Source organism: Macadamia integrifolia, chromosome 4, assembly GCF_013358625.1.
Source record: "Macadamia integrifolia cultivar HAES 741 chromosome 4, SCU_Mint_v3, whole genome shotgun sequence".
In the NCBI taxonomy this organism is placed as follows: domain Eukaryota; kingdom Viridiplantae; phylum Streptophyta; class Magnoliopsida; order Proteales; family Proteaceae; genus Macadamia; species Macadamia integrifolia.
This window is the reverse complement of record NC_056560.1, coordinates 13,542,068-13,554,738: the sequence shown is the minus strand read 5'-3', so window position 1 is coordinate 13,554,738 and position 12,671 is coordinate 13,542,068. Positions and strand designations below refer to the sequence as shown.

At 37.0% G+C, this 12,671-nt stretch overlaps 1 protein-coding gene across 1 annotated transcript; it reads right to left on the bottom strand.

The window, feature by feature from the left end:
- Positions 1–153: 153 nt before the first annotated feature.
- LOC122077085 (beta-1,3-galactosyltransferase GALT1-like) lies at positions 154–8,535 on the bottom strand. The gene is given in 8 exon segments (XM_042642870.1): positions 154–826; positions 829–910; positions 1,156–1,263; positions 2,037–2,216; positions 2,309–2,437; positions 2,688–2,969; positions 3,084–3,307; positions 4,701–8,535. Coding segments are annotated over 8 exon segments (1,893 nt in total). The 5' UTR covers positions 5,461–8,535; the 3' UTR covers positions 154–698.
- Positions 8,536–12,671: the final 4,136 nt, after the last annotated feature.

Below are 12,671 nucleotides of genomic sequence, written 5' to 3'. Positions count from 1 at the left end.
CAACATTTAACATTCGACAATGGAAGATAAAAATTGAAGTGTAATGTACTTTGTGAAAAAATGAGCACCAGGCTGCCTCCTCTCTAGTCTCCCCCCCCCCAAGGCTCCAAAAGAGAGAAGAAAAAAAACCAAAAACGCAAGAACTATCAATAATAAACCGAAAAAAATGCATTTAACCTTTTATTAGAGTAATGAAACAATGAGTACTGTGAAAATATACACGTGAGTGTGCTCTCTCAACTACAAATGCTACAGATTACTCAGTAACATTTGTACTACTGGGAGGTCATACAAGTGAGTGTTCTCTCAACTAACAAATGCTACAGATTCCTCAGAACCATTTATACTGCCTCCTCTCTAAATACTCCACAACCGCCAGCCCCCACCCCGACCCTGAAAGAACAAAACATATGTTAACTGTATACTTCAACTCCTATGTATTACTAATAAAAGAAAAACTCTAGCTATAAGGGCATAAAATTCCCAAGGTTAATAGGGCTCGTCTATACAATTCAACTTTGTCAAATCTCCCCTTTTGTGGATACCAAAGCTCTGATCTCATTCTTAAAGCTGTAGCCCGAGCTGGATCTCATCCCTAAAGCCCTAGTTATCATATCTGGCTCCCTCATCGATCACCACAGCATTTAGGCCCCTTCCCCTCTTCCATTTTTAACCACAAACAGTGCCTCCCTAGGCCCTCATCGATCACCACAGCATTTGGCGCCTTTCCCCTCTTCCAGCTTTTGCCACAAACAGAGCATATCCCTAGGACCTTGGTAGTGGGCAACGACATAACCATGACTGCACCCATCAGTATAAACCCTCTCTCTTTCTCATACCTAACATCCAACCCCCCCTTCTTCATCTCTGCAATCCAGATCCCCATCGCCACATCCTCCAGCTTGAACATCTGCCACTTAGATATGGTTAGTTTTCAGATTGAGTAGCAAACTAATGGTGTATATTTCTTTGGGTAATTAAGGTGAGTAATTTGCATCCAATACATTGAATAGCTAATAAGCAAAGCAATTTGCAAATGCCTAATCCAAGCTGAAGCCTTCCAGATAGGACACATGATTGTGGAACAAATCCTATCCCCAAGCCAACACTTTGGATGATAATCAAAGAATAAAAATCAAAGTATATTTTCCATACCTTCAACCGCCCATTTTTATGCCTCTTGTTGACTGCCTTTGCTATGTCATTTGACACAACATAACCAGGACCATGAGCCCAAGGAGGGTAAGTTTCTTCTGGCCATTCCTTCACCAATGACGAGAAAAAAAGTAGAGCAATGAAAACCAGAGGATAAAGCAATGCAGTACAAATGTAAGCTCTGTTTGTCCCAATATAAAATATTGAAAAAATTCCCATAAAATAAGTGAAATCTATCAACAGTTTCATGCCAAAAAAAAAAAAAAAGGAGAACTTTAAAAGCCAACAGCTTTTTTTTTTTTGGGTGGTAGGGAGGGAAATAGGTAACAACCAAGAGGCTCGAACTTGAGACCTCCTGGTGAGCATGGGTTTTTTGCACACCACAACTCACCAACTGCACTAAGCAGTTGTTGTTAAAGCCAAGAACTTTTATTTCCGCTCATTTTACATAATACATGAAATGGCATTCAGACACACAAAAACACGTTGACTGGAAGGGGAGAAAAGAAAAAATCTTGTTTAAGTGTTACTCAAGCAGCATTCATAGTTTAGATAATGATAAGGTCTACCAAGGATGTCATTAATTAATTCAGTTATATTTTTAATAATTGTGTCCAAAATTAGCTTAAATTGAGTCATGGGACAGCAGATTGTAATTGATCAATTAATTAGCAATTATTAGCTAGCTAAGCATGTGTAGGGCTTATACTAGTGATTCTAAAATAGCGATAAGACTGTCAACTTGGCTGTCAACTTCAGTTTTGAGCATGGTTGTTGATTCATCCAAATCTAACAACAGAATTAATTCTCACAAATCCAATCAATGAGTCCCCTAAACCCTACAATTTACAAGAGTCACAAGACATGATGAAGAAAATTACCTCCAGGCTAATATACCATTTACTGTCAGAATTCCGATGAGGTCTGGAGTCTGAATTAATAAGACCATAGAGTAACCCGTGGGTCACATTGATCTTATTCAAAGAAGTGAGCACCTCATCCACACGAACAAATGCATCATCATCTGTTTTCATAACATATTTTGCCGAAACAACCTGTGTCTGTTAAAGCAAATAGCAAAGCCTAATTATTGAGCAAAGATAGATTAAATGAAATCAATAAACATTGAACATAAAAAAAGATAATAACCTACACCAAATATACATATGGCTACAGTTTTCCAGGTAATGAGGCTGTAGTAGTCAACAAAAGGCATTAGCTGAATATCTCCATATGTCCTTGCTTCGTTCCAGAGTTCCTCGTTTACCATAAGGTTTTTATGCTGCACCATGTTGCAGATTTTAATATTTGCTTCAAGAGATATAATTTTCTCGTAAGTTCAGAGCTACTGAATCTTTACAAATCTAAAAGAAATATAAATGAGTAGGATTCAAGACTACCAGAGGTTCTGTACAGCATAAAAGCACTACTGCACAAGGCCTCATAATTGTAACTCTTACAACACTAGTAGTTGCACATGATTATCATCATCACAAAAGGTGTAGTAGAAGCAGTGTCTGACTGATTCTCACCAGACCAACAAAAAAGCGCACAGCAACAGCTCCTGACCGCACTGCAGAATACTGCATCCACGTTCTACGAACAGCCATCCTACGCTTGAAATTGTTAGCGGTAGAGAAGACACCAATAAAGAGATCCAATTTTTTTTTGCGTGGAAGAGGAGCTGATTTCAGTGCTTCTAAATCGACAATATGATCTAAATCCTCTGAAGTCGGTAAACCACTAGCTAGCACAGAAATTAACTTCAGGTCTCCAGAAATCCTTAATTCACTGACAAGCCATGGTTCCAGACTCTGAGAGAAAAAGGAAGAAAGAGGTGGGGGGAACCAAGAAAGCAATTAATTCCAAATGACCCCAGCAGTTGTTTCCTAGATTTCAGAAGTAACCCAAGAAAGAAAGAACATTACTTCACGATAAGCGAAGGATGTTATGTGCTTCCCGTCAACTGTCATCTGGATCCCTTCCACTCCCACCCTAATCGTGGCAACAAATGGATGTCTTTGCTGGAAAGGAAAATAACGTCTTGGTTTAGATTCCTCCTGAACTCTTGACCCATTGGAATGTTTAACACCCATGAACCTCCGTTTATCATCTTTACCCACCTGCGAATTGCACAGGTCCAATTCATCCACTGAGACAAAAGGTTGAGTTAGACATATTGTAAAAGGAAGGCAGCATGCAAAGCAATTCTAATAGAGATCACAGGCCAGAAGATAAAATCAAAGACCCTCTGAATCAGTCATACATCAAATTAGGTTTCAGGCTTTCAGCCTACATTCCGCCATGTGGCAGAGTCCAATTGTGCCAAAGCTTGACATAAGAGTAGATGAATCTGGAGCCTGAGTGTGCACCAGGCTTGCGTGCCAGGAAGCTGCCGCATTGTAGATCTGCAGCATATTCCACTACGCTTAGGGGGATTAGGCAGTTCTGCTACCTGCCCTAACAAGTACACATTTAAATCTTGTACTCATTATGTGTGTGTGTGTGTGTGTGAGAGAGAGAGAGAGAGAGAGAGAGAGACAAGAAAGTTAGCAGTCAAAAATTGCCAGCACCAATTTTAGTTCAGTTAGCAAAACAAGTTTGAATATTTAAACAGATTTGACTATGGAATATGGACAGACCTATATCCTCTCTGAATTTGATGCGTCTAAAGCCCAAATGCTGACATTCATGGAAATTTTAATATTTGGGAATTTTTACAAATGTCTCTTAGCAAAAGACGCAATTCACCAGAACTAAGCCTTATCCCCACTACATAGGTTCAGCAGCATAAATGAATCACGTTCACTACCCAACTTTTTTTTTTTTTCGGTGAATCACCACCCAACTTATTTACTGTCATATCTTCCTTTAACTAATAAGCGCTCATGGTTTTTCTTAGCCCTTGAACCCAATTCATCGTTGAAGAAGAAAGTTATAAACATTTTGTTGACAGAGTTAATAAGAAATCAACATGGATTATAAGCGCTACTACAGTTAAAAGAGAGAATTGTAACTCGCCAGTGCAAAACCAAGGTTTGAAAGACTGATACCATAGTTCAAATCATTCCTGTGCAATACCAATCCTGGATTGCAAAATAGATCATCCAGTAAAAAATTATTAAGGTGATGTAGATCGGCAATCCATTACCATCCCAGATCAGATTGTTCTGGAGTGAACTATCTGGACAATCCTATGCTGATCATTGAAACCACGACACACGGTATCTACAACTAGGTTTGGTATCAGTAGCTAATGAAACAAGCACAAGTAACCAGGTATCATAATGGCGCCTAGGCAATGCCTTGACAACTATGATAATGAGTTTTGGAACAACTCAGAAATTTCAAAGCAATCCAAACTGAGGCCATCAGCTACTTTTGGATGCTTGGATCCACCAAAGCAAAAGCAGAGAAAGTTGTTGGCTAAAAGGAAAAAAACAATCCTCAATCTTTATTCATGGAATAGACTGAAGATGAAGTGATCAAGTAACAACTTACATGGAAAACCCAAAAGTCATAGCACATGCAGAGGGAGGATATACCTTTCTTATTATTGTTGGGAGCAGGAGAAGGACAGCGCTCTTCTTCACCCCAGTCATGAGCTACAGTCCACGTGTTCTGCACAATCACAGGATCCTCAGTTATCTTATCACCATGAAGGCGAACATTGTAATGCAATACAATGGGAGGCTCTGGCTCCCCTGGAAGTGGTGCCCCAGTTAAGTCGATCCGGAAATTTCCAAGAAGGCCAATTGGAGTGCCAATAATAGTAATGGAAGAACCCTGAATCAGGCCACAAGGAATCTGTAACTTATAACCACTATCACCAGGTTCTGTGGCATTCATTATGTTCAGAAAATAGGGGCACTGTTTCTCTTTTGTCTTTGGATGTGAAGTTTCATTAATAGAATCAAGTTTTTCCGCTTCAAAGGAAGCCATAAGGCTATCCCATGCCATTGCAGCTTCTTTGATGGCGCCCATTGCATTAGGTAAACCTTCGGTATAATTGATTAAGTGATTCAAATGGCTCCATGTCTGCAAACTTCTTTTCTCTTCACTGGAGAAGTTTCCCCAAGGAAAGAGACTGGTAGCAAACCTATCAGCAGAAACTACTTGGGAGGCATTCTCTGGATTTTGAACAGAAGGTGAGACCCCATGCACCCATTCAAGCGGATTAGATCTATTGGTGGAGAATGTATAGGAACGTATACTTTCCCCGAGGGTATTTTTCATCACACCATACCTCAGAACCAGCAATGCAAACAATGACACAATTAGAACACCTCCAGACCACTTCTTCATTTCTGTTCCCACTGACAACTCCACAAAAACTGTCTAAAGTCGAAATTCCCAACAATCTAATATAGTACTAAAAATGGATCATAAGGTATCTTGGGTCACATGCACGCCTTCCAGTCTTCCCGTCTCCAGAATATCATTTTCCAAAGCAGGATCATAAATGGATAGGTGCATAGAGAGGAAATAAAGAAGAAAATTATGCTCTAGTGGCACATCAGCACATGACTTGCAAAGGATTATTCAACTTTTTTGATGCTCTGAATCATTGCAGATATCCAATCCATCAGTCTCCGTTTGACACATCAAACCGCCTAGCAGGTGGACAACATTAACTGAAACACTTCCAGTAGGTGTAAGATTAAACTTCTGCATTTGGTTCTGGTCTCATAATAACAGATCTACGAAAACATAGCATCATGAAGCATTAGAAGAAAGGACTTCCATGTGGAATGTGAAGAACTAATTTAACCAGCCTCCACCAAAAAATTATAACAATTGTACCGTAAAACCTGCAATAAGAGCTTCTGTCAGAAGATCCCACGTGTAAAATGCCGAAGGCAGAGGATAAGAAATCCAAATGTCAAAAAATTGGTATTATGTAGCATTATAATAATCATAAGTATTGTCGGCCCCATTTAGTTGGGATAAGGCTGAGTTGTTGAGTTGAATTAATAATCATAACTATCATCAAGGAAAAAGGACATCCAAGACTTAGTTACAAGAACTCAGCATGCAGCCTCTAAAACCTTTAGTAAATGATCAAATTCTTTGTGGCGACCCTAGAAAGAGAAACTAAGCACAAGTGTCAAAGCAAGGAGAAATATCCAGGTAAGAAGAAATTCCCAATCAATGGCCAGGAAACACCAATTCTAAACACGAAAAATTGTTTGTAAAGTCCAAAACATCAGAGGTACAGATTTTTTTTTCCTTATTATGAAAAACAGAGATTTTATTTATGAGCAATGAACAAGAGTAAAGTACATATAGCCAAACTCCACAAATATAAAATTCCTTAACACAGATTCTCCCCATCATCTGCATAGCTTATGAGAAAAGTCGGATTAGAGCAAGGAAAGAAATAAGTGAATGGTTTCAAAACAAGATAGTCAATCAGGTTGGCGTTAAGTGAACTGTCAAAAATGGGCAAGACCGCTCGAAGCCTTAAAAGCAAATAATGGCTATTCTCACCCCCGGGAGCTAAAATGACCTCATTTAGATTGAATTTAGAGGAAAGGATACTAAGAGAACTGAGAACTGTACGGAAAGAGCTCTATTACCTCTATGCTGTTACCGAGGCCTCCTGTACTTACCCTTTATTGGCTCCATGGTGCAGGAAATGTTGGACTGGCCTGTTGGAGATATTACCAACAAAACACTCTTGCAAGAGTCCCTAGTGATTTTGGCTCCCCAGCTGCTTGCTTGCACCCAAGTCACAAGTTAGAGAGGTAAAGCTTTCTGATTTAGCAATTAGAGCTCAGATTCAAGTCAGAATACAGTCAATGGAAGGGTTTAGGGATGAAAAGTCAAGAAAGTCAGTACCCCATTCTTCTCCTTTTTTTCTTTCTACTTAACTGGGGGGGTGGGTTCAAATGCAGCGAAGGCACCCTTCTGCTGATGGTTGCTCTGAAGACCATATAGCAGTCTAGATGTCTATATATTAATTTCCACCTCCACAATGCAAGTCCATTTAACTTGGTTGATTGGACATTTAAAAAATATAGCACTAAAGTTAAAGGGATAGCAGAGATAATCATATAAATTTAATAAACTGGTTACGCAAAGAGGTAAAGGGAAAATGGTAAACATTTGACCACCAAATTAAAGGTTTTAAAGGTTAATCTGAATGCAACAGCTTTGCAAGTCTGCAAGACTTCAAGTCATTTGACTACCCTCCAGCCCCAGGGGAGACAAAGGATAGGGTGATGGATTTGAAATCCTCCCCATTTACAATCAGAAATTCCTCATATAGCCCTTAATCTAGAGTAAGGGAAGGAGCAATAATGTGGTTTGAATCCTTCAAAATTTGTGAAAGTATTTAAAATGAATCTTTTCACATCAAGCATGCATTCTTCCACTTAAGTGCGTAATCTAGTAGAGCTTAAGAACTTGGAAATTTCGTGTCTAGAGATTCCTGACAAATTTTCAAGTTCTCAACACTAGTTTCTCCAAGAAATAGTTGGAACAGTCGGAAGGAACTAATTTCCAAATACAATTGTTTTTGTTTTTTGGGTGGGCGGCTGAGAAATCCAGCAACGCAAAATTGATCCCAGGGAGAAAAGTGTAAGGAGTTCCAGACAGACTGTTAACTTATAAATGAAATGTTGACAATCAACGACTGATTCTCAACGTATATATACTATAATCTCTAGATTGTCCAAATATAACAAGAGACCAATGCTATCGCTTGCACCAGAAGTATTGAATAAGATAAAACTTTCACAAAGATAACTAAAGCAGAGCATGAAATTCCCTCTCCTTCTCCAGAGTCTTCAAGCGAAGTACAGACTACAGACAATAATAAGATTGCTCCAGCGGCCATCTAAAGACCTTATAAACCCTAAATTAAATTTACAAAACTAAAAGTTTGAGATCTCAACGCACAAACTACAACTCATCTGACTTGCGAACAGGATAATTAAGCTTCACTTGATCAAGTCCCACAATTTCACAATTTTGTTGACTGTTTAATCAACATAATTAACCAGTCAACAAAAAAAGAGAAAAAAAAATGTTGGTAAGAGAAGGAGCGTAACCAAGCCGTACAAACCATTCAATCACCTAAAACTTCAATTTCTGTACTACTCTGTAGAACTTAACTCCATCTCATCAAAAGCAACGAAAAGCCAGTCTCTCAAAATCAAGTAAAAAGCAACCAACCATTACAGTCCACTAACTGATCGGACACAATTCAGAGAGGAAAGAAAACCTTAAAAAATGTCTCAATCAAAACAGAAATAAATCACAGAATTAGAAGAGAAAACAAAAACAGCAAACAGAAAGCAATTAATCTCTACGAATTTGAACTAGAAACAGGGAAGGAAGGGACATTAAAGATCAGAAATGTAGAAAAATACTTCTGAAATGTACCTTCTCGTCTCTTCGGCAAAACCACAGAGAGCGAGAGAGAGAGAGAGAGAGAGAACGAGTTTGAAACTGTCCCAAGTCCTCAGGGAAAGGGGTGAAAGGTAGTAGTAATAGTGGTAGGTTGAATCTCTTTCTTCCCTTTTTTTTTTTTTTTTTTCTTTTTGAACTTGGACTCTACGCAAAGCGGTGGGAGAAATCTGTTTCCGTCTTTCTGTTAATCTCTCCAAAAAAAAAAATGTTTGACGTACGCGGAAGTCGAGTGGAAAGTCAATAAAACCGTGCTTCCGTGGTCCTGTGATTTACCAGCAATGCCACTTTGTAAGTTCTCTCTCTCTCTTATTAATATCTGAATTTTTATATTTTATTCTTCATTAGGATGAGATGTATAGTATCGTATTTCTTCAGGCGATAGAACGCTAACCGTCTGTGTTTTCTACACATACGGTTGCAGGCCACAAACCGGTCAATGAAAGAAAAGGGTCAAACTCTTTTTTTTTTTCCCATCTAATGTACCAGGTGAGAGAAGTGAGTGTGACTCGTGCCATGTGACAATGTGGGACACGCCGCTTGCATTTCACAGAATTACAAAGTAGCCCTTTAGATTATATCGAATTATAAAAGTGACCCTACCCTAAACCTGCTAATCACATCAATAGGGCTTTTGGTCTTGGGCTGTTACATTTTGAGCTCTGTTTAATTGCATCTAGTCACGTGGTTCACTCATGATCAACTAAACTCTTTGTTGATTTGACATTGATTTTAAATCTTTGAAATCTTGGAATTGACTGAATTGGTATGCAAGAATGGCTAATACCACTTATTTGGATCAAATCATAAAAATTGATATTTTTCTTTTGAGAAAAGCAATCATGTTTTTATCTCATATACATTTTTTTATATGTTCATTCGGATTATGTGAATTCATATAAACGATATTATATTTTAGACCCTTATTGATGAAAGATGCAAATTCTTTCTTAAATCGTCTTTATAAAAAATAACCTTACATTTTTTTATATTTTTTTGGTTTTGTATATATATATATATAAAAATAATATCAGATCCATAATAAAAGGATAAAAGATTGTTACAGAATAAACATTAGAGGATGATGCATGATATAATTTCTAAAGGTGAATAATGGAAAGAAAAATTTCTTTACTTTTGATGTCATTTCCTACTTGATTTGTATGATTTTTTTTTTTGGTAAGGATTTGTATGATTTAACACCAACATTATTAGTGTCTAGTTATGGAAATGTCTTTTCACCCATAATGAAAAAAATCAATGGTCAAATTGTAAACACCCCTGAGAGTCCAATTCAATGACAATTAAGTTCTTGATCCTTTTACATTGGAATAATTCTTTTTAAATAAGCATATTACAAAACTCACTAAAACTCTTCTATATTAAAAACGAACTTTTTCTCTCCTACTATATTATATTTTATTTTATTTGCACATCTAGAAATCAAAATAAGAAAATAACCTGTTTACCACCACTTTATTTCTTCATATTGAATTGCACCCCACTTTCACTTGTTCTCTCAAGTTCTCTCGACAAACAAATATTGCATACAGACATTGGAATAAATAAATGAAATATAATTTGTGGCCTCAAATAAGCACAGCCCACTTGAAACCTAAAGAATAGTGACAGTTGAAAATGAGAGAGATAGAGAGGTACGTGTTGTTTCATAGAACTTCCTTCAAAAGGGGGGAAGGATTCAATGTTGATATATATATATATATATATATATATTTTTTTTGGTAAGATGTTGATATATTTATTGATTTATGTATAAAATAGAGAGAGAGGGTTGGGTTTTTCTTTGTAAACCTTTTTAAAAATCAAAGAAGGATTTTGTATATATTAATTCTAGAACCCATGAAAGGAGATGTGGGATATTTTTTTATTTTTTAGTAAACTGAGTTGAATTTGTGTTGATTTATTTAATTATATAGAACCTAATAAATGAAAAAACAATGTGGGAATTATTCAATTTTTTAATTAAAATAAAAATAATAATAAATAAAGAGGTGTGCCAAGGCAAAACACCAATTGAGGGCTAGGCTTTCGATGAATTCAATAGTTCTTAAAGCCTAAGTTTCTTCCTTAACTTAATTTTAAAGGGTAACTAGGTTCTTGAATTGAAATTGAAGGTTTAGACTTTCGATAATGACGAAGATGCACAAATTAAAAAATGGGGTATTCAGTGCACGAGGCTCTTACCTATGAGGTCTAGGCAGAGTCATAATGTTGATCGGCTTACCCTCATTTCATATAAAATTTATTTTATAATTCAACCTGGTAATCACTTGGTCACAATGAAGCAATCTTATTATTATACTACAGCTTATAGAAAAGATATGGATTCCTTCAAAATTAAACATGCCATGCAGATCCTTGGTGGAGAGAATCGGATAAGTAAGATCTCCCCCCCTAATTATGTGATTTGCTCTTATAGCCCTAACTTCCTCTTGTGAGAAGCAATGCTTTTGGAATCCACACTACAAAATACCCTTTCGTCGCTTGGTAGAGAAAGGAACTATGCTACACTTATAGTGTTAATGGAATTTAATTTGCTGCATATTCAATCAAACTCTTTCAATTAATAGATTTAGATCCTAATTGATGGATTTATTAAATTAATTAAGTTAGACTAAGATTGATCAATTAAACAAAACATTATGGAATATTTCTAAATTCAAAACCATATGGTTTAAGGTACATTCAATTCAAATATCCGGTTTTATTTTAGTAGGCCTCTTTCATATCCATTAGTGCACGCCTAGATATGACACACGATGATCATTTACAGTCGTTGTATCGATACGTGAACATTAGGTAATTGGGAGCCCTTTAGATATTTTCAATCATCCGATACTCACAGTTCCTACTGAGAATATGGACTCCACTACCATCACAGACGCGATGGGTCATCGCCCCACTTAACTGCTGTAATCTCCATTACCTACGCTAGCTTCTGGGGACGGTGATTACCAAGTCACCGTACGTAGTGGCGTGGTGGCCAACAAGCTGTGTTGTTGTTTGGTCAATTCGAAAGTGGAGAGTGTGAAACTCAAAACCCTCTCTCCGTCCCACATGTTTTATCTTTTCCCCTCATCCATACGGAAAGTCAAGCCCGGAGGGGTGACATGATGTCACCCTCACCAGACTAACAGGACTAGGGTAACACAATAAAAAACATAAACATGGCCCAAAACAAAAATACTGGGAATTTCTTTCTTTATTAATAGTCGAGTTGCTGAATTATTCAAATTAAACACTCAATTAATTACTAAGTGGATAGTCTCAATTGGTATAATAAACTCATTTAAATATTAAGAGTCAATCAAAGTGGAATTATTCCAAATGCTTACTCCTTCACCCTCGTTTAGGTGGGTAGTACATAGGGGTGTCATTTCCATGTCCACATCGATATATAGGTCTAGCTGAGATTGTCCAAATAAAATTGAAATTGAATTGATTATTTATTAAATAGATTGATTTTGGTCTTAAGAAATATAATATTTTTTTCTTAACCAAATGATCTTGGACCAAATCTGCAAACCCACCTAAAACCCAAACGATTAAGGATCAGTAGATATTTAGGAAACGGTCTAGCCAAGTGTCAATTTTGAACTCTAATTCAATCATATAGCCACCTCACCCATATATACACTCTTTAGGTATCATGATTTTATTTGCCATTTATTTTTTTGGAAAGTGATTTTATTTGCCATATGGTTAATTTCATTTGAGTTGAAATTTAACATATGAAGAACATAAGGATATTGAGGTCTACACATATCCATCAAATTTAGTCTCATTAATTTGCCATATCTCAAGTTTAAACAACATTCCTAATATTCCTTTCTAAATCTTGTTTCATTCTTCTCATTTAAGCCAGGTGGTTTTGATAGCATCACCCAAAAGTTACACTAAATTAAGGTACTTAAATTACAAGAGGAATCATTTAGGCCCAGTTTGTTTAGAGGGGAGTCTGGGGTAGGATTGTAGATTGTATGACATGAGTCCCACATGTTGTTGGGGTGAATGACAAGAATGGAAAAATTGTAGAAAATGATAACTTTCCCACCCCATGCTTGTTTGGTTGGCTTGGGAAA